Source organism: Pyxicephalus adspersus, chromosome 5, assembly GCF_032062135.1.
Source record: "Pyxicephalus adspersus chromosome 5, UCB_Pads_2.0, whole genome shotgun sequence".
NCBI lineage: Eukaryota > Metazoa > Chordata > Amphibia > Anura > Pyxicephalidae > Pyxicephalus > Pyxicephalus adspersus.
In genome coordinates, this window is record NC_092862.1 from 44498543 (window position 1) to 44519024 (window position 20482).

Sequence of the window (20482 nt, forward strand, 5' to 3'; positions counted from 1 at the left end):
CCATTCCTAACAGAAATCATTCAAATATTCTTGGTGCTTCTCTATGACAACCTATTTATAGTGCTGGGTTCGGAGTGGGCGGAGAAATGCAAATCTTACCCAGGCATCCTCCTGCACTACATGGACGCGTGTGTAGTTATGTGTGGGCGGGGCGTAGAAGGCGATTCTATGTTCTGATTGGAGGAGATGCAAAGCAACGTGTAAGTGTCATGGCAGCCTGCAGCTGATCCTTTGCTGTGCTGTTAGTGGGCACATTGGGATGAATAAGGAGCGATCAGAGCTGTGGCATGCGGTGACAAATGTATTTTCGGGGACCCGCCGTGGGTCTCACCTTCTGCTTCTTCTATTTGTCTTTTTACTTCACAAACAAGGTGAGTTAAGGGGAGCCAAAGGAGGTGAAATCTGTGCAGGGCATGTGGTGGTCTGTGTGTACAAGTTAGAAGGTGTCAGTGTTATATTGTTATGATTTGTAACCCTGTGTCCACACCAAGGATCACCTGTAATATGTAGCAAGGTGTGCTGGAAATCTGTTCTCATTATCAGTAGTCTGGCAGCCAGGATAAGATGTGCAAGACTGAGGAAGTGTAATCTACAGGCAGAGGGTCAAAGTGCAGCACTTTACTCATCAGTTATCATGATTTCACCTTTCCTTGGCCCTCTGTGCTGCTCATCTCCTGCGGCCACTGCACGCACGCCTCTGTTTCTGCGGCCACGGCGCGAACGCCTCTGTTCCTGCGGCCACGGCGCGAACGCCTCTGTTCCTGCGGCCACGGCGCGCATACTTCTGGTCAACATGCATACATGAGCCATGTTCACATGACATTTCTTAGGGTTTCCTGATGGTGACAAAAGAGAGCCATGCTTATGTTATGTCTGTTGAAAAGGCTACTTGTAGTCTCTGTTAGTATATCCGTATGATGTGGTTAGAATTTAGCCAGGCAGCTAGGAGACAGAGCGTTGTCACCTTATAACAGGAAGTGCCTGATCCAAGATCTTATTCAATGCAGAACTAAATGTAAAAGCTAAAAAACTGTATCCAGCCAACCTTTATTGTAGATGGGGACAGGGAAATTCTGCAATAAAATAAACATACCAGCTTGATTGCAATTTTTTTAAAAAGACAGACCTGTCCCATTTACATTATAGGCACCATTATCATCTTCTCTTCCTGGTCTCCTGCTCTTTGGCTATCTTGATTGGCTGGGTCTAGAAGGTGTAATTCCTGGACATTTGTGCAAGAGCTAATTTATTCCTGGCAACCCCGGGGATGCTGGCATATGCAGGCCTCATCTTTTGTAGCAAACAGGCAGGTAAGTATTTCATTGCAGAGAGGATATTGCCTGTCCCTTTCTGTAATAAAGACCTGCTTGCCTGATCTATATAGTTCTGCTTTCAGTGATAACAAGGTATGATTTATTGAATGCTGCAATTCATTGACAATATGGGAATGACATTTAAAAATACAATTAAGTGTTAGGATCTATATGAGATTATAGTGATCAGGTTTACCTATACTGTAACAAGAGGATTTCTGTTCAGCTGCCAGGACATTGCTGACATTGCTCAATTTTACTGCAGTTTTAACTACTGTAGTAAGTAAAAGAGCCAATTTTTAGATCTATGGGATGGGACTCTGTCCGCGATGGTTTCCATTCCAGATTCCTCCTCAAGACCTGGGACCAGAATGTCAAGGTGACAAGTAAAAGGGATGAAAGTAAGATCCTCTTCATGCTCTAAGCACCAACAGGTTCAGAACTGTCAGAATCCCAGTTAAAAATCCAGCTAATCTGCTGATCAAACAAAGTTTTGGTTTAGTTGCTTTGAGAAGAGGGGACTCTTTTAATAGTAATTGTATGAAAATAAATATTTTAAATTTAAAATAAAAATTTTTAAAAAATTGGGGCTCAGCCCCCCCCCTCGCTCCAAGCACATGTTCCTTACGCATGAGTATGTAAAAGGCAAATGCACAACACACAATCAGCCTGATTTATTAAAGCTTTATAAGGCTAGAGAGGATACACTTTCATCAGTGAAGCTGGGTGATCCAGCAAACATGGAATGGGTCTGGTCCAGGATTGAAAACATTTGCTAACGACTAACTAAATAGCTAATGACTAAAGAAATCCATTCCAGATTTGCTGTATACCCAGCTTCACTTCTTCTCCAGCCTTGGAGAGCTTTCATCAATCAGGCTGATTGTGTGTTGTGTAATAACTGGAAAAAATTATGTTCTGGATTTTAGGTGATGCGTTTATGTGATTAGTTGCGCTTATATTGTGTGACAACAAAAATTTGAACTTATTTATTTTAAGGGTCATCTGTTTTGGCATGTGTGCATTTTAACATGTACATACAAAAACAGCATGGTGGCACATTGGTTAGCACTCTGACCTTTGCAGTGCTAGATCCCAGGTTCGAATATCGGCCAGGACACTATCTGCATGGAGTTTGCAGGTTCTCCCTGTGTTTGTGTGGGTTTCCTTTGGGTACTCTGGTTTCCTCCCACATTCCAAAAACATGCAGTTTGTTTATTTGGCTTCCCCTGAAAATTGATTTTAGACTGTGCTAAAAACATATGACTATTGTAGGGACATTAGATTGTGAGCTCTCTAGAGGGACAGCTAATGAGATGACTATAGACTTTGTAAAGCGCTGTGTAATATGTCAGCGCTATATAAATACTGTGTAATAATATGAAAAAGGCTCTAGTGGCAAAAGGATCCCCCTATGCTGCATTAGCCATCTTTTGCAGCGATCTTGTAATAAGTCCATCCCTGTAAAATCTTCTATCATGTTCCATGCTATGAGATCCAGGAGCAGTGCTTGCACCTTATATAGGTTACAGGTACAGGGTAAACCATATTATAGCAGTGCTCCAATCACCAGTGTCACCAGGGCAAGAAGTAAGGGAAATGCCACATTCTAGTCGTCATCATGAGAGGAGGGGAAATCCCTGGAATGGGGCGGATGTTCCAGTGTCCAGATGTAGAATCGCTCCTTATTTGCAGGGGATTTTATCTCACTTCCTATTGCAAGTCAAGTACGGTCTTCCAAATGGAGTCATATTATAGTATAAACATGACAGATTGTTAACCTTTCCCTACTCTTTCCATAACTAAAACAGAAGATTTGGGATAAATAAATATTGTGGAAGGCATAGATGACATCATGTCAAAAAAACAATTGTACAAGTTACTGGAAAGGTTTCCAGTGTATTGGCTCCACATGTCTCATTTCCTAGTTGGACATGATGATGTAAAGGAGGAATGAAGGGACATCTGTTATGTGCAAGGCTAGCAGGTTCTGTGTACACAATTATTGTTTTCCTTCTGGGAGTGGTATTGTTCTGCCATGAAGCATATGCTGCCAGTAGGTAGAGATCTGTCCTAAAGGTGACTTATATTAGAAGTATAGATGTAGCCATAGCCTTTTTTTTTTTTAAAGGTTCTATATGTATTCTTTTTTCACTATTTGCGGAGTGTCGTCACATCATAGCACAAGCATACTGTTGCAGCTCAGTAACCCAGTATGGTATAAAGCAAAAGTAAGGATGATGGTCCTGCAGAGAAATCAGCAGCTCCTATATGTTTATACTGACAGGTTTTCCTAAAGAACAATTTTATAAAACAAATATGATTAGTACAATTGTCAGAACATGCAGAATATTTACCTCTCTGGCAATCTTTAGGATATTAAACAAGCATTCAACCGACCTACATAACCTTACAATTCTAAGATCATCAAAAGTCAGTAAAGTCAGACGGCTTAATCATCAGTTAGTAAATGTAAAGTGATGGAAAGAGATTTCTTTGCCTATTGACTTTTTATAAAATGCTATAAACAAGTCCAAGACCTAGTAAAGTATTACTACAATTCCATATAATTTAATCTGTTACTTTTGAGTTGTTTCTTTTAATAATTATTCTTTTTTTCCTCAAACCTGAAACTGCAAAGCTAGGTGTGTAATAACTATAAATGGCAACTTAAAGTGTAACTAAGGGCACACATATCTGCTGTGACTAATATAGTCTGTGACTAGTATTAACACAGCAGTTTATGTTTGTTGTCTCTCCTGAGTAATATTCTTTTAATAGGTGTGGATCCTTCATCAAAATTTGTATTTTTTCTGCTTCCTGTAACAGGGTGACAATACCATTTAGCTCTACAATGAAATGCTGTTCAGTTCTGCACACCAGTGTTATATTAATTTTTGTAGTTTTAATTTAGTTGATACTTTTTAAGCAGTTCCAGCAGCAAGTGTTACTTCTTTCAGAAAAAAAAAAAATGTTTGAACCGCGTGAATAAACTCTGGTCATTGGAGTCACCTAAGCGATCAATGATTTGTTCTAGTGCTTGTTAAAGCCATCCATTCTGCCAAGGAAAGCATGACTGGTTCCTCCATGAAATCATGCATATACGAGTGATTGCTTTGATACTCATTTTATTCAATTCTTCTTTGTTTGGGCATAACAGTGCTTCTGCCATTAAAATTCTGCCAGTGGACACCAGAGGTACAGTGTTTAGTTGGCCATTTAAGCCATTCCTCAAATGGCCCTCATTATTTTTTTCCCCCTTAGGAACCCTTGAAAGAATTTCAATCAGATCTTGGGGAAGCCCTGCTAAAACCACAGTAGGCTTTTGGAAAAAATACACCTGACATTGGAGGTCAGTGGGAAGAATGACCAGATAGTGTAGAAGAGAGAACATCATGTGAACCTGGGTGATCCAGCAAAACTGGAATGGATTTCTTCAAACTAATTTGCTGTTATTTGGCAAGTGTTTTCAATCCTGGACCAGACCTTTCCAGGTTTGCTGGATCACCCAGATGGTAGTCTATCTTCTACACTCTCCGAGAGCTTTAATATATTACGCCCATTATGTGAAAAAAATTTGTTGTTGTCTGCAATACATATGCTGACATTTTTTGTGTTAAATTTAAATCTGTTTTCACAGTCCTGCCACGCAGCACAGCTAGGCAATTAACACTTCTTTCTCTGTCACAGTAAAGGAATATTTAGCTGACAGCTCCTTGTTCCAAAACATTGACTGGAAAGTGAAGGAGCGACAGCAGATTGATGAGGTTGTCTCTTTGCCTCCTATGTTGTTCCAGTTCTGCTGTACAGGGGATTGCAATAGAATATTACCAAATCAAATTTATGTTCTTATATAAGCTGTATTACCAGTACAATTAGTGATTTATTAATAGATCCACACAGAGATCAGCTTTTACATTTTAAAATATATAGATGGTTTGTGTATTATCTTAAAGATAAGGATTACCCCTTTAAATATGTTTTAGTGCTTCACTTTCCTTACTGTTCGCTCAGACTCATCTGAATACACGGCCTTAATTAGGTTCAGCAGTTCTGTACTCTAAGTGGAAACAAGAAGAGTCTGGCTATTGGCTTTGCTTCTGAGTCTGTGATAAATAATTGTTCTATGTGACCCATTTTGCTCGTCTTTTGATGTAATCATGTCGTTATTAGAATTGTTTATGTTTTAACTTAAATTGATGTCTGTCCAATTAACCTGGTCTTTGTTTTCCAGTATGTTCTGTCTATTCTGAAATTCACCTACCCTACCCTTTTCCAAGGGTAAGTACTTTATATACCCTGGTATAGTAACTAATAGAAGTTGGAAATTATTCGCTGATACTTTTGTCTGTTTGATCATTATTTGGTGTCACACAGGCAGACGTGAATTGAGCCAATGCAAGTTGAAATATAAAAAAGCATTTTAGTTTGCATTCTGTGTCCATTATTAGATAAATTTGCTTTAATAACTGTTATAAAAGATCATTATTATTATTATCCAGTATTTAAAAGATGTAAGGACAGATTCTTTGCAAAGTAGGTTATAATGTTACATAGTAAATATTAAGCTGTCCTGTCCTGTATAAACATTTCACTAAAGCTCCTTTCCAGGTATGGAATAGAACCTTTGTCAGGACATTTTTTTCTATCTGTCCCTGTTGTGGAGACTTCCTCTTATTTAGGGTTGCGGTGACACCTGTAACTTTTTTGGGTAGCAAGGCGAGGCCCTCAGCAGTGTGGTGATTTACAGTCCAGCGAGCAGGCAGGAAATACTTGTGCTACCTACTGGCATTGTGGCACCGGTGTTCAAATCTCTGAACAGAACTTTGTATATGTATTTGACTTTTGTTCTAAGCTGTTTTGCTGTCTTTTTTTTGCTTGTCAATCAGCTAAATAGATTTTCACTGGTTAGCAGAATTAACACTTATGGAAGAGTACAACTTTCAATGTTGAAACCTAATTGCCCCTTTATGATCACCAGTTAGCATTCACCACTTTGATAGTGGCAAACTCCATGGATTTCAATAGTGTTCAGGATGTTTGAAACAAAGACAAGATTGTAATTTGTGATGTTGTAGTAGTAAGCAGCTACTAGAGGCTAATATCACTGCTTGTTAGTCTATGGTCACTGTAGCTTTGCATTGCAACATGTACTGCTAGTGGCAACTTAACGGCTACTGCACCACACGTGGAAACCAGTACCCTATCTAAGTAAATAGAACTTCTGGCCATCAATTTAGAATAGCTACATTGATAATAGTGATAAATGATTACTCCTTTAATAATGTAGTGGTATAAAAGTGAAGATCATTACAAAAAACTACAACCCTTAGCTGATTGCCTGTTTTTGGTAAATGGCACCTCTGTATTTGAAAGAATATGTTGGAGTTCCCCCAAGGCAATTAGTCAGATTTTATTTTACTACTTATTACTCATTTATTCCATATCCATTAGGAGAGTGACCTAATTTTCTTTTTGCAACACAAACAGAAATCTGTTACAAGCTTTTGTATACTGGACACAGTTTGTTCATAGCATGCTGTATCTATTTGCACCTAGAGCTGACTTGCGAACAAGTGTAAGAAAAACTGTTCAAGCATTCCCCTAAAAATACCTATTCATAAAAAATAGTGTCCCCCTAACAATCCTTTAGTAACCTTCGCCCCAGCATTTTACCAACTGTAGGGCCTGGGACAGAAGTGATGAACCTAACTCATAGTGGCCTCCAGCTATAGCAGGGTAGGGAGCATCCAGAGAAAGAAATGAGGGTCACTGTGCGTATGCGTACACAGGAGACGACCCAGCTGGTGGGTTTGATTTGCTTGTGAGGAACTCAGGAGTAGGGAAGAGTGTAAGTATCTAAATTTAGGGGCTTTGTTGATAGGGAAAGCATGCTGTGGGTGGGGGTGCAGTAAATAAAGGGAAATGTCTTTTCAATAACGCCTTAAGAAATTTGTCTGGATAACATGTGAAGGCTAAGGGTATTTGTAGTGTTAATAAACATACATTAAATGCTGTGTGCTTAATCATTACCTGCCATATTTGCAGAAAGACACAGCAGTGTAGATAGAACTCCTAGGATATTGAACTGAATGTTGACAGAGAAAGCACCTGAGAAAGCTGTGGCATGGGAAATGCAGAAGTTAAGTATCTTTTTGCAATTGGTTTGTGAAAAGGCAATTCATGCAGTTCAATTTGCAGACAACATATGCTAATGGCTGGTGCATCAGAGTTCAGCTATGGCATTAGCAGTACCATCATCCTCATACCAGCAATCTCATTAAAGCCAACTTTGCAGAGGAAGAGAGGCAGCAGCTGCAAGGGCAGTCTAGTACTCAAGTACATTATGTCACCAAATACCAGCTAATCAAGATAGATAAATGTAGGCCATGGTACTCTGGTGACAGCTTGACAAGATAATTTATAAAAAGTGGATAGAAAATGTTCACTTGTTTTCATGTCTTGCTCTCTCTGTGGTTGGATAGGCGAGGTGTTGTTCCCTAAAGGAAACACTGCAGAATATTACTGGAGAGAATACCTTTACTTATCTAACCAACGAGGTAGCAATACATAGGAAAAGGTGAGTATTTCTCTACCCTCTATTGCAATGCTATCACTGGCTAAAAGTTGTCTGTATGTATGTCACTGTAGCAGAAAGCATCCCATGCCAAGATCCTAACATTAATATCAATCATGAAGCTTAATGTGACTATATTCCTACAGCAACTCACTATTGCAGTTGTAACTGAGCATTTTTCTTCTTTTTTTGAAGTGTCCGTAACTGCATTTGTACAGGGGTCATACAAAAATTATTTAGACTGGTCAGATTTACATAACCATTGATACTTGAAGCATCTGGTTACACCTCAACTTATTATACATGTTCCCTCCTTGCTGTCATGTCTATAAAGCCTTAAAAAAAGTAATCTGTGGAGGTGCTATGTACCAACTCCCTTGCAGTTGAAATTGTCAAAGGTTTGTGCACCTTGGGTGCTACATATTTTGACTCAAAACTAGAACATGGTAGCTCAGTAGTGTTGCAAGCTTTTGACAATACATGATTCTGACCCGGAGATTTTCTTTTGGTTCTGTTTGTAATGTGAGAAAGTTTCACCCCCAGAAATTCCAGACATTTCTTTCTGAGATGTGCTGAGAAGCAAATAGGTTCATTGTTTTGAGATAACAAAGGTAAAGTCATGGTGATTAGCTTACAAAAGGCATGACCATCAACAACAAGCTGTTATCCAGTAGTTTTGAAATTGTTCAATTGTTCAGTGTTTCTGGTATATGAGCATCCTCGGCTACAAAATGAACCTAGAACTAGAGTCTCTAGGGTTTGCTCTAGTGCCATACCCTTCCTATTACACACTCCTTTCATTAACTTACTGTTCCCTCTTCAACACTATGAAGAATTCACCTTGAGGACATCAATTTCCATACAATGATGCCCTGAAAGCAGATGTCAAGGAGGTTAGCTCAAAAATGGCAATAGTGCCTTGGTCTCAGGGGGAATATGTGGAACAGGCTGAGGTGTAACCTGCGTGATCCAAGTATTATTAGCTACCTCATATAAGTGAGTTTTAATAATTTTTGTTTGGCCTGGGTTTATTCTCACTACATGAGTTAAAGATGATTGTAATTTGTTTCTTGCAGGTGGCAGACATTAGTCGGTGGAATCTTTCTTCATATATGTTGGAAAATAGGCTGGGTAGAGATTAACTGCTCTTCTAGGTAAATCTGAGCTTTTTTTTTACCTCTTGGTGTTCTATGTTGGGTATTTTACTTTTGAATATCTTGAGTGTGTTGAACCTATTTTATGTTTAAATCTTCATTATAAATATTAAAACTGTGTTTGCTTCAGTCATCAAGCTATGTGCAAGAACAAATCCAGTATTCATTTTTAAAAATTTGCATGCAATGTAAATCTCCTATCACAAATCGCTTATCACATATATGACCTTCTTTCCCATAGTGATTTGGGTCATATGATGCCCAAAACAATGTTCACTTGTGCTTGCAATTACAATATCACAATGAAGGTAGTTTAATCTGGCCATGTTCTAAAGCTACGTACACACGTCAGATTTTTATCGCCAGATAATCGGCATCAGCCAATTATCGGGCGAAAATCTTCCGTGTGTACAGTCGGTGTCGTCCATCGTCCGGACGACCGACCTGCCGGATCCACGGACGATGGACGACAGCCGAATTAAAGCTGAAAGTCTGCAGTTCAACTGCATCTGAGTTGTTTCATTTAAAATTAATTGTGGTAATGTACAGAACCAAAATTAGAAAAGAGTTGTCTCTGGTCAAATATTTACTGACCTAACTGTATTTCATATGGAAGATATGATGTCCACTGATTTCGGGACACCTGAGAAGTTTAATCTGGTTCTACTGGATCCAGTTTATTACTACCCCCGCTTTCACTACTGTCCTCACAAGATTTGTAGATCAAAGCTAGTCGCATTTTCGCTGAACCTTAATTCTTTGTGTCTTTGTGTAAAGGCATGGTTTGTTGTGTGATGCTGATGTATCTGTGTTACCCCCCCCCCCCCCCTTTTGTTTACTATCCTCCTTTTCTCATCCACCCAATTGACACATACCAGTTAGCAGCCTAAAAATAGAAGTCAATCATGATCAAGCATGAACTCAATAATTTGGTTCCATTTACTACCACTAGAATACAACTTCCTTTAACCATAAAAAAACACTTTGCTTCACCTAGGTTGTCTTTTTTATACTTGGGTAATTGAGTTCAAAAGTGTCTTCGGCTTGTATTACTTGATAACACACCAGGGTACTGTGTCATGTACTGTGTTTTCAAGGACTTGCATGAAGTGCTGATAAGTGACTTAACAGTTTGTACCCCAGTCATGGGTCGGATGTTAGAAAACAAACATGAAGCTATGAAGTCTGTACTTTGTGTTTTCTTTTTAAATTGTTAATATTAAATTTGAATCTTGAACCCCCAACAAACAAAAACAAAAAAAAAAAACTTTATTTGTGTTTACATGAGGGAAATACTATTAGTAGTTGTGCTTTTTAAATATGTGTAGTATGTCTACAGTGCTACCACCAGGTGGCAGTATGTGCTATGACATTGCAGTGCATAGATCAGAACAATAGTACTGTATAAAGCAATAAATAAAAAGCTTAAATTCAAAACACATTCACAGCACAAGTATACATGATTTCCCTTAACAGGTCACTATATCTGCTGATTAATGTTGTTCACTAACTGAGTTATTTCCTATTTGCTTTAAGTGAAAGAAAATAATGTGTATGTTCCTTTCTGATAGCCATTATCATTAAACATCACCACTTTGCAACTCTGTGGTCATTTTAAAAACTTCCTTATATTTAAATTCCTGCTCCTCATGCTGCATGCACATGTTTTATTTCCTCTGCTCAAGTGTGGTGTGCTATTGCTGGGTATTTAAAATACTCCATCTAAAAAAATGCAATACTCTCCTTTAATCTATAGCTGCCCTCACCGTACCACTGCCACAAGATGTTCTCAGGTTTGCTGAGTTAAATGCCAACTAGCATCATTCAATTCAAAAGACTGAAGACATCTTGAGTACAGGGTGATGTGTCCCCACTTTAGTTGCCTTGGTTGTAGCTTGTCGGACAAAAGCTCGCCACATTCAGCACCATGCCTAATGCTTTATTAATTGGCAGCACCGCCTCTGCTATGAAAACCTCCCACTCTGATATACAGTGCCTGCGTGAAAGTGATTGGGGAAAAGAAAGACGATTTTCAGGATATAAAGATTTTTTGCTGTCTGTGTCTTGGTAAAGAGTTTTGTGGTTTGTCACCATTGGACCCGCCAGTAAATTGTTGCCTTACAAGTAGCTTCTACCTGTGACAACGACAATGAATGGGAACAGATTGTCAATGGGAACAATGATAAATGCAGATTCACTAAGAACCAGCATTGCCATGCAAGTGACCAAATAAGAGCCTGGAGCTGCGTGGGATCGCTTGATCTAACCCTGCCTTTAGTTTTGAACATAAAGAAAATTTAAATCCAAACCTGTGTATACGATTGTGCATTTACTTGTAGATTTTCCCCTGGATATCTCTGTTTTCTGATAAAATATTATCACAATTAGTTCAGCGGCATAAAGGAATGAGAAGCAGGTCTTCTCCCATAAATCTTTACATTACACCAGGGGTGTCAAACTTAAATGCACAGAGGGCCAAAATTAAAAACTTGGACAAAGTTGCGGGCCAATTTTTCCTTCTCATTAGATATAAAACCTTTTCAAATGGAAACAGAGGTTTTGCTTCACATTCAATCTGGAACAAGCTTTTAGTAGAGACCCGAGTGATGCCGGGAGTTGTAGTAGTGGTGCTATTTCAATGCAATGGCGGGCCAGCTGCAGTTTATATTTTGGATTCCTTTGGGAGCCAAAAAAAGGACGTTGGGGGCCAATTTTGCCCCCGGGGCCAGAGTTTGACACCCCTGCATTACACCCTGCATAAACTGTACAAGTAATGACATTAGCTTTTCACCACAAAGCAATGCAGAATACTTTAGACCACCTTGGAAGCTACGTACTCATGAAATGTATTGCCTGTAATATAGATCCCATGATAAGACCTTCTTCTCTCTGTGCACTTTGGAGAAGATTTATCAAGCAAGTGACAGCCAGAGCCTTTCTACTACAAATCAGGTTGTCTCATATTAAAGAAAGATTTGTGGTTACATTTTGTGTGGATTTCCGACTCTTGTATCTAGAAACTTGGGCAGTCAACTGTGACGGTTATGCAATGATCTGATACAGTTATGTACTTAAGGTAAAACTATGGCCTCCCATATATAGGATTGTTGCTTTAGCACTAAATTGTAAGTATAACTACATTTACAATATATTCTTAGTCCCCCTGCATTTTATATATTCATATCTATATATTCCTGTTGATTGTGACAGTCCATGTTATGAAGCATCAGGTGATGGAGTGACAACACTGCTGCACAGCTTCTCAGTTTAGAGTAGTGTTGTCACCTTATGCTTGCTTACAGTGAGATGATATGGTGGGGGATATTGTCATTGCTGATTCATAATCCTGTGCCTTGGCAGTTATCAGCTGGCTACACCTAGTCCTGCCCATTGTTTTGTGGATTGACAACAAAGGGGTGAAGAATAAAGGATTTGGCTTATTTAGAGAAGGCCACAGGAGTTTGACAAATGGCAAATCAGAAACGCTCGCTTGTTCTCCCCTTTCCATGGAACAGAACGACACTGTGTGTACAGCGCTCATTTATTCACCTGTCACTGGAGACTGTCACAAAGGATAGTTTCCTGGGACAAGCAATGGACATCTGTACAGGGTCTAAAGAAACATTAAGAGAAGGGAACTAATCAGAAATGATAATATAATTAGAAATTTCAGTGCTGCCCATAAAATTAGGAATTTTCTGAATTGGCCCAAACGGAAACTGGTTCTGGATAGCTTAGAAGTTGAGTCTGTGGTAGACGGCTCTGTAGATAGAGTGAGTATTGCAGCTAGTTCCGCTTTTTATTTAAACATATTTTGGGGAATTACTTTTTATTATTTTTGCCCAAGCTAGACCTTAAAAAAAATAAAAAATAAACCTTTCCATCAAAGTGGCTGCATAATAAATGTTTTCTGTCTACTGCTATTTGTTTTTTAGATCAGACATTATATCATGGATTCCTGCCTCTACATTCTTTGTGGGCATTATTTATGCTGGTTCCAGGGCATTGTCGCGACTGGTATGTATCACAAATAGCACTATGCTTGATTTTGTTTTGTTTTTTTTGTTCTCCCTGGTTACAGAATTTAAAGCTGATTTTTACAATAATCTCATGTACCTTTCTTGTCTTTCTTCTCTGTTGCTTCATATAAAGGCAAAATCTGGCTGCTGGGCCAATGCCAGCAGGATGTACTTTATGTGATGAGCTGAATTCATGTCTTCTTCCAGGGACTCTGCTTGTCTCTATTGTTTGTTATATGGACACCTGCATACAATATCATTGTTTGCTTTATAGAATGCTGTAAAAGCAACATCTTTTTTCACTTTAGTTTTTTTTTTCCAAAAAGGCCTTAGAATTCTGTAGAATGTATGAAAGTCTACTTTAATGTTGGCTATATGGAAGTAGATGAAAGGAAGGCTTTAGTCAAATCACTAATAAATAAATATATATATATATTTCTACATTTTATTTAAAAATCACATGATTACTTTAAAGTTTATTTAAAGTAATCATGTGATCTATTGGTTATTTTAGATTTGTTTCAGGCCAGATAGTATACAATCCCTGGTTTTATTGGACTGGATTCTCTAGCTCAATATAGTACAGAGGATATCCACAAAATAAATTGCCACCCACATTCTTCCCTACCTTCTTGATTTTATTACACCCAACTGAAATTAGAATTCAGTTTTACCCTTTCCCCTCTTCACTCTTTCCTGTCCTCTCCTAGTTTACTCTATGGTCAATTACTTTAAAAATATATACATTGAAAAAGAAAAGAATGACTCTTTACGGTAACAAAGGTAGTCTAAAAATCATTTGAACACAGTAAATTATTGATAAATAGCTCAACTATGTTGTAGGTAAGCACATAAGTAAAGCATACAGTATTATCTCAGTGGGGGTAAGTCTCCAATTTCCGACGCATTTCACCGTTTGGCTTCATCAAGGGGGAGTGGAGAGCATACTAAACATAGATCATAGGAAACAGATAGTTATAATTATATCAAGTCAACAGAGCCGATAAAATCATTAAATTAATCAAAAGCATTCTTATCCAAAATATTATACACTTAGGATAATTATCATGTATAATTATACAATTTATAACAAAGTTATTAAGTATTGTGTGATAAGTTTAAGGATAAATTAGAACATGTTTAAAACAAAGAAAAACTGTTTTTATCCGCTCTGTTGTCTGGAATGGATCTGGTCCAGGATTCAAAACATTTGCTAGCAAATGCAAACGACTCTGAAGAAATCCATTCCTGGTTTTCTGGATCACCCAGCTTCACTGATGAAAGTGTATCCTCTCCAACCTTGGAGAACTTTTATAAACCGGGCCCAATGTGTCTACTGCTATTGTTAATGTAGAATAATAAAGAATTTATATAAACAGATTTTTATTTGTAATGACGCAGAATTACGTTTTTAATTATAGATCTGTTTGGCACAGATTAGGTTATATTGCTTTGCTGTGTGCTTGGCATTCTCTCCAAAATCTGCTGTCAGTCCTCTTGTTCCACAGTTCAGCACAGGCTCTCTGTGAGCTTTGTGTACAATCTATGACGGGTAGTGAATTTATAGATTATAATTATATACTCCTCATTACAGCTTCAAATCTTCAGTGCTTTATATATAGCATTTTCTTTTGTTCCTAGGAATTTCTGTCATAGTTTTAGTGCAAGGTCTAATTTTATATTCTCCTGATAGTAATAAATAAATTCCTGTTTCTAGGACTTGTTTTGCTTCTCTGTGAAAACAACACTGAGAGTCTGAAAGGCAAAGTCTGAAAACACGCTCCTTGTGCCAGTCAGCAGACTTTGTTTATTTCATCATTAGTTCTGTCTTGGAAGCTGAATTCTCACACTTTAAAAGTAATATTATTATTATTATTATTATTAAACAGGATTTATATAGCGCCAACATATTACGCAGCACTGTACATTAAATAGGGATTGCAAATGACAGACTAATACAGACAGTGATACAGGAGGAGAGGACCCTGCCCCGAAGAGCTTACAATGAACATTAGTTGCAGGCAGATGAAGATGGTGAATTCATTCAGCAGTGATGTTAGTAGAGAGGGATGATGATGATGATGATGGAATTCCCTGGATATGAGTATGAGGAAGAAGAGGCTCTTCTATAAATTCAGCACTGTTCTGGCTTTTAAGTAAACCAACACCATCACTATGCATACGCTGATTACCTGTTAGGATGCCTTGTGCATGTGTCATCTATTTAATAAAGAGAACCTGTCTGATATTTAGATGAATAACAGATCCCAAAGGTCTGGTCTTGGACACAAGGTTTAGTTTTTACTGGACTTTTATTACCATAGGGAGTAAACACATTAGCAACAGATAGTTAGAAATAAGTATAACACTTTGTGAAGTAGAAGTAGATTTTCACACTTGTAGTGATACAATTTTGCATACCATTCTTTCTCTCTCTCTTTTCTGTCTTTCCTCTTTTCTCTCTCTTTCTCTCTCTCTCTCTCTCTCTCTCTCTCTTCTCTCTCTCTTCTCTCTCTTCTCTCTCTTCCCTCTCTTCCCTCTCTTCCCTCTCTTCTCTCTCTTCTCTCTCTCTCTCCTCTCTTTCCTCTCTCTCTTTCCTCACTATCTTAGCTTTAATGAGAAGACATACCTGTAAGGGATGTATCCCAGCACTAGTAATGTTGTAGCATTGATTTTTAGCAGTTACAAATCTCTTGACTTGTTTTCTCTGGCAGTTTGTATATACTGTAGCTGCAGATTTGCTGCTGTAGCTGAGTGCAATGCATTTCCAAGCAGCTACAGCAATTGACTGCAATGACTTTTAGCAGCTGCAATATATAACATGTATTTGACAACTCTGTCACTTTCTCCCAACCTTTCAAAAGTCAGTTGCTCAGCAATTAAGCTACAAATGCTTGTGATTTTAGCAGTACAGACACTTTCAAAAGTGCAAATCTGTAACTGCTACAAATCACAAATACAGAACCACTAGTGTGAACATGGGCCTCACTACTTTACTACTACTACTTTGTTTTAGTTCCTCATTGCTCCTGTAGCAGCAGGAAAATTTCTCTTTTCCTGCTGAATGCCCTATAATACAAGGTTCAAATGTACTGTGTGGACAACTTTATAGTTGCTGAGGCAGCCAGGCAAATATGGGAATTGCACAATTCTTTCTGGTGTTGAAGATAGAAGAAGCCATACATGTGGGTGGAATGATTAAAAGATTAAGTTTTGTGCAATGGGTTATTGTTTTGTGCCAGATTATTCTAAAATCAAAACTGTTTTCATAAGGTCTGCATTTTAGTAACTGTTTGTGGAAACTCGGCTGACAAGTTCTTTTCTGCTGCTGGTGTTCATTGGAGACAGAAGAAGCCTTGGATGTGTGGGTGTATTGATTGAAAAAATGTTGTGTGCATTGTTATTGTGTGTATTCAGCAAATGTAAAGGGGAAACTCTTACCCCCCCAAAAATCTGTATTTTAGTAATTTTGTGTTTTTCTCTATAGTCCATCCCTGTGTTTCTGACTTTACACAATGCGGCCGAAGTTGTGACCTATGGCCTGCAGAGAGTATTCTACAGAGAGGTAGGATATCTAGAAAGTTCTAATTCACATCCATATATCTATATATCCATTGATCTATTTGTTCACAACTTCAAGGAATCTTTAGTGATAGGATGCCATATGTACCAACTTTTGTTCCTGTCTGCTGTAGGACAGAACAAATGGTTTATACACGTTTTTCAGTAAAATAAGGTTACTTGTGACCATGGGGTCCTTGTTCCTGCATCACTCCATGACCACTAGCTACCTTGCTACCCCCATTTTATCCACCACCAAGCCTATTGCTTCTGTTATAAAACTTGTTCAAATCTCTCTGCTTTTTCAGAACATGCATTAACATTTCTCTCCCATTCACTATTTTCTTTCCAACAAAACCATAGTGTGCTCATTTGTGCATTCCCATTATGTAAATTCTTCTATTAGCTGTGTATTATAAAGGCCATTGTTCTTAGGATCACCATACTAAAATTACAAGGTGCAGAATCAGCACAAGTCTTAGATGCATGGAAAATCTCTCCCTAAACCCAGACTGTCCAGGGCTTAACCTCAACAGCCCCTATAATAACACACTAAAAAAAGACAAGGAGGGTAAGCAAAGAAAAATTGTCAGTTTTGTCTCCTACAGAGGGAAGCTGCCGATGGCAGGCACAGAGCACAGCTCTTCTACCCTGTGTGCACCCTGTAACTTGGTCATATCATCTGTTATGAGGCACCTGAAGAAGCACAATAATTTAATACTTTGTCTTGTTTAATGCAGCTAATGCCATGGAAAAATAAATGTAATTACCCCCCCCCCCCCCCTAATAGTAGTGTGTCCCAGTATCTATTGCTATTCTTTAAGGACTTTAGTTTGGCCTACTCCTGGATCAAATCCAAATGGAGTTTTGAGAGGGTGGTAGAAGCTAAATTTATAAGTTAAATACAGATGTATGAAATGGTCTACTAAACAAATGATTTTAATGGTACACTTGCTATCTGGGCAAGCCTGGCTGACTACACAGTCAGGTCAATGACCTTTCCTTTCTCTCCTTGCAGTTGACTCATACAGATTGGTGACCAATCTGCTTCAGTGAACAAGCAATAATTTATTAGTGTCATTGTCCCAAACTGAGGGGCATTTTAAAGTTATTAAAAGGAACATTTCAAAAACTGTAATGTCCAGGTAAATATTTGTTGAGAAACCTGTCACATTTGTAACACCATGGACCTGATTTATTAAAGCTTTCATCATAGGTGATCCAGCAAACCTGGAATAGATTTCTAGTTTGGAAATGTTTTCGGTCGCTGATCAGATCACTCTAGGTTTGCTAGATCACCCAGGTTCTCCAATGATTGTTTATCTTCTCCAGTCTTAGAGCTTTGGTAAATGGCTTGAATTAGTTACATTCTAAGCAAGAGTCAGCAGTTCATCCCAATATCAATAACATTTGCTATCTGTAGTTCTGCCATACACATTTTTATTGTGCTTGATTTGTTTGTTAATGTTTTGTTTTGGGACAAAAATTGTTGTACTATTAATCTAACAAAATTATCTTTTTTTTTTTTTCCTCTAGCAAAGCTCTTACACAAGAACCTGCAGGTGAGAAACAAAATGTGTCTTTTATGTTTGTATTTTAAAAAGGAAAACTGTACTTATGTGATACTGAACACATGTGCAGACAAGGGCTGAAAACAAGGAAGACATCCCATCTCGTAGCCTTAATATTTGTAAAGTCCCCGAAGCTGGAGGTGTAAGGAAAAACATGTTTAAGTTTAAAAGCTTTTATTCAAAATGAATGTCAAGTATGAAATGACGGTGATGCAGTGATCAGCAATGATAATCTAAAATTTGCAGGCTGGGGCTTCCATCAGTAGCTTATGTGGGGTGGATAAGTAGTATGAACTGGTGTTCTATACTGTCCCATTGGCTGAGAGTAGTTGGCCAGCAAGCATCTGCCTGCCTCACACATGCAAACCAGCCAAAAACTGCTGAACTAGACCGACAATTACTACGTGCATTCTGTGTTTTGCCCTTTTCTCTACAAGCCAGACTTCAGTTGATATCAATGTTTAAGCTCTAACCACTTTAAATGGTCACATGCAACTTTTCAACATTTAATGGCATGGTTTATAGTAAAGAACTGCTAGACAAATTGTATATGTCTCCTCCAAGCAGGAGTACATTTAAAGACCTTCACAGTAACTTGAACCCCCTAGAACAAGTTCAATCATTGTTATTGTGGATCTTTAACAACCAAATTTGCTGTTAAGAATATAGAGTTACCCTAAAGTAAGAAAAAAGTTTTTTTTACAATTTACTTTTCATTTTGCAGTGTAATACTTTTACTGATCTCAGCGGTGTGTCTTCCGTTACATGACTCTCAGGTATGGTTTTTCCTCTTTACCTTTAGCTATTGTTGTCCTATAAACTGATACACATTTCTTTCATTAGAAGTTTTTCTAAGAAACAGTCAATAACAACTTAAAATGTATGGTGTGGTAAATACTTTATAGATTATAGAGTGCCATAAGTAAATGTTATTGTTTTTTTTTGCTTTAGGCAAGAATGCCCATCTCTATATACATGCAGTAGCCATTTTTTTATTTTTTGGACCCGCTGTAACACAGAAGGAAGATGATAGGGTGCAGCTTTATTTTTTTTCACTGGTCTAATAAATGTAATAAATGTCTGGCAATAATTTTATTTTTTTAATTTCAGATTTCACTATTACTGCCAAGTGTTGCATTTAAAGTTGTGCTTTTATGAATTGGGTATCATACTCTTTATTTAGGGTACAAATTCTAAACTTTGATTTCTCAAAGTGCAGCAACATTTGCAAAAAACTGGCAGGTTTGTTTAATCTTTTCCCAAACCTAAATCAACATTTAGCACATAATTTATCTTCCCACTTACCCAATAACCCATAACCCATACTGCATTCTTACCTTTCTCTACCTCCATGTGATTACATTACTGCGCTGGCAGATGGCCATCCTAATGCACCTCGAGCTTCTACAGATTAACTTTCCACAAAGATCTCTGAAATGGAGATTGTATATTTTCCACTGTACTAAACCAAGTCCAATAAATGGATTCAGCATGCAGGGACTGGTTTTCTTTTTTAATTTTTTTAATGGAGCCTACAAATCATATTTCAGAGTGAACTGTATGTTTTTTGTTCTCCGCAGCAAGGAATCTTTAATCAAGTAATGCATATAGGCACCATTCATACTGCAGCAGTGGCGAAGTACAGAAAGCAGATATGTGTTCTCAGATCTTTTGTAAAATGTAAATATTTAATGTAATCGTTTTGTCAAGGCTTGTATTACACTGGGGAACAATTTAAAAAAATGTTTTGTTGACTTTCATTTTTAAGCTTATTTACACTAAAATAAGTATGCTGATTCTGAAAGTGCAGTTAGTTTTCTTCTATCACGTCACGTTTTTTCTCTACCGCTTATATTAATGCGATTACTGTAGCGTGGGTTTATATAGGCTATTCATTTACACGCAAGACAGTGTGGTCAGAGGTTGTGCGCTGCTCCAAGTAATGAATAAGCAAAATTTATTTTTCTACTTACACACGTATTTCCTTTCATTCAGATCATGTCTGGCTCTGCTGTTTCTCGTCGTAAGTGCCTAAACAAACCTGATTCATTTTGTTATATCTGTGACAGTTTCACCATTCCCAGTCCAAGAGAGAACATCAGCACATTTGTAGAGCAAGCCTGATTGGCATATTTCAAAGTTAAACTTGGTGATCAAGATAAGTCTTGGGCCCCTCATAAAGCGTGCAAACAGTGTGTTGAGGGTTTATGGATGTGGACAAAGGGAACACGTGAAAAGATGCCATTTGGTATAACTATGGTTTGGCGAGAGCCAGGGGATCATTTCA

The 20482-nt window shown here is 38.0% G+C and overlaps 1 protein-coding gene across 6 annotated transcripts in view; it reads left to right on the plus strand.

The window, feature by feature from the left end:
* Positions 1-204: 204 nt before the first annotated feature.
* TMEM241 (transmembrane protein 241) overlaps positions 205-20482 on the plus strand; it is a 64350-nt gene continuing 44072 nt past the window's right edge. For 5 of the 6 annotated variants that reach the window (XR_011920806.1, XR_011920808.1, XR_011920809.1 and 2 more), the window contains exons 1-7: positions 205-371; positions 5548-5594; positions 8967-9044; positions 12980-13061; positions 16551-16628; positions 18161-18186; positions 18920-18971. Coding sequence is in view for 2 of the 6 variants with exons in the window: in XM_072411318.1 (XP_072267419.1) it covers positions 300-371; positions 5548-5594; positions 8967-9044; positions 12980-13061; positions 16551-16628; positions 18161-18186; positions 18920-18971 (435 nt within the window). In the remaining 4 variants the exon portion in view is untranslated. Of the gene's footprint in view, positions 372-1146; positions 1311-5547; positions 5595-8966; positions 9045-12979; positions 13062-16550; positions 16629-18160; positions 18187-18919; positions 18972-20482 lie in introns of all 6 variants that reach the window. The other variant, XM_072411319.1, reaches the window with a different exon arrangement.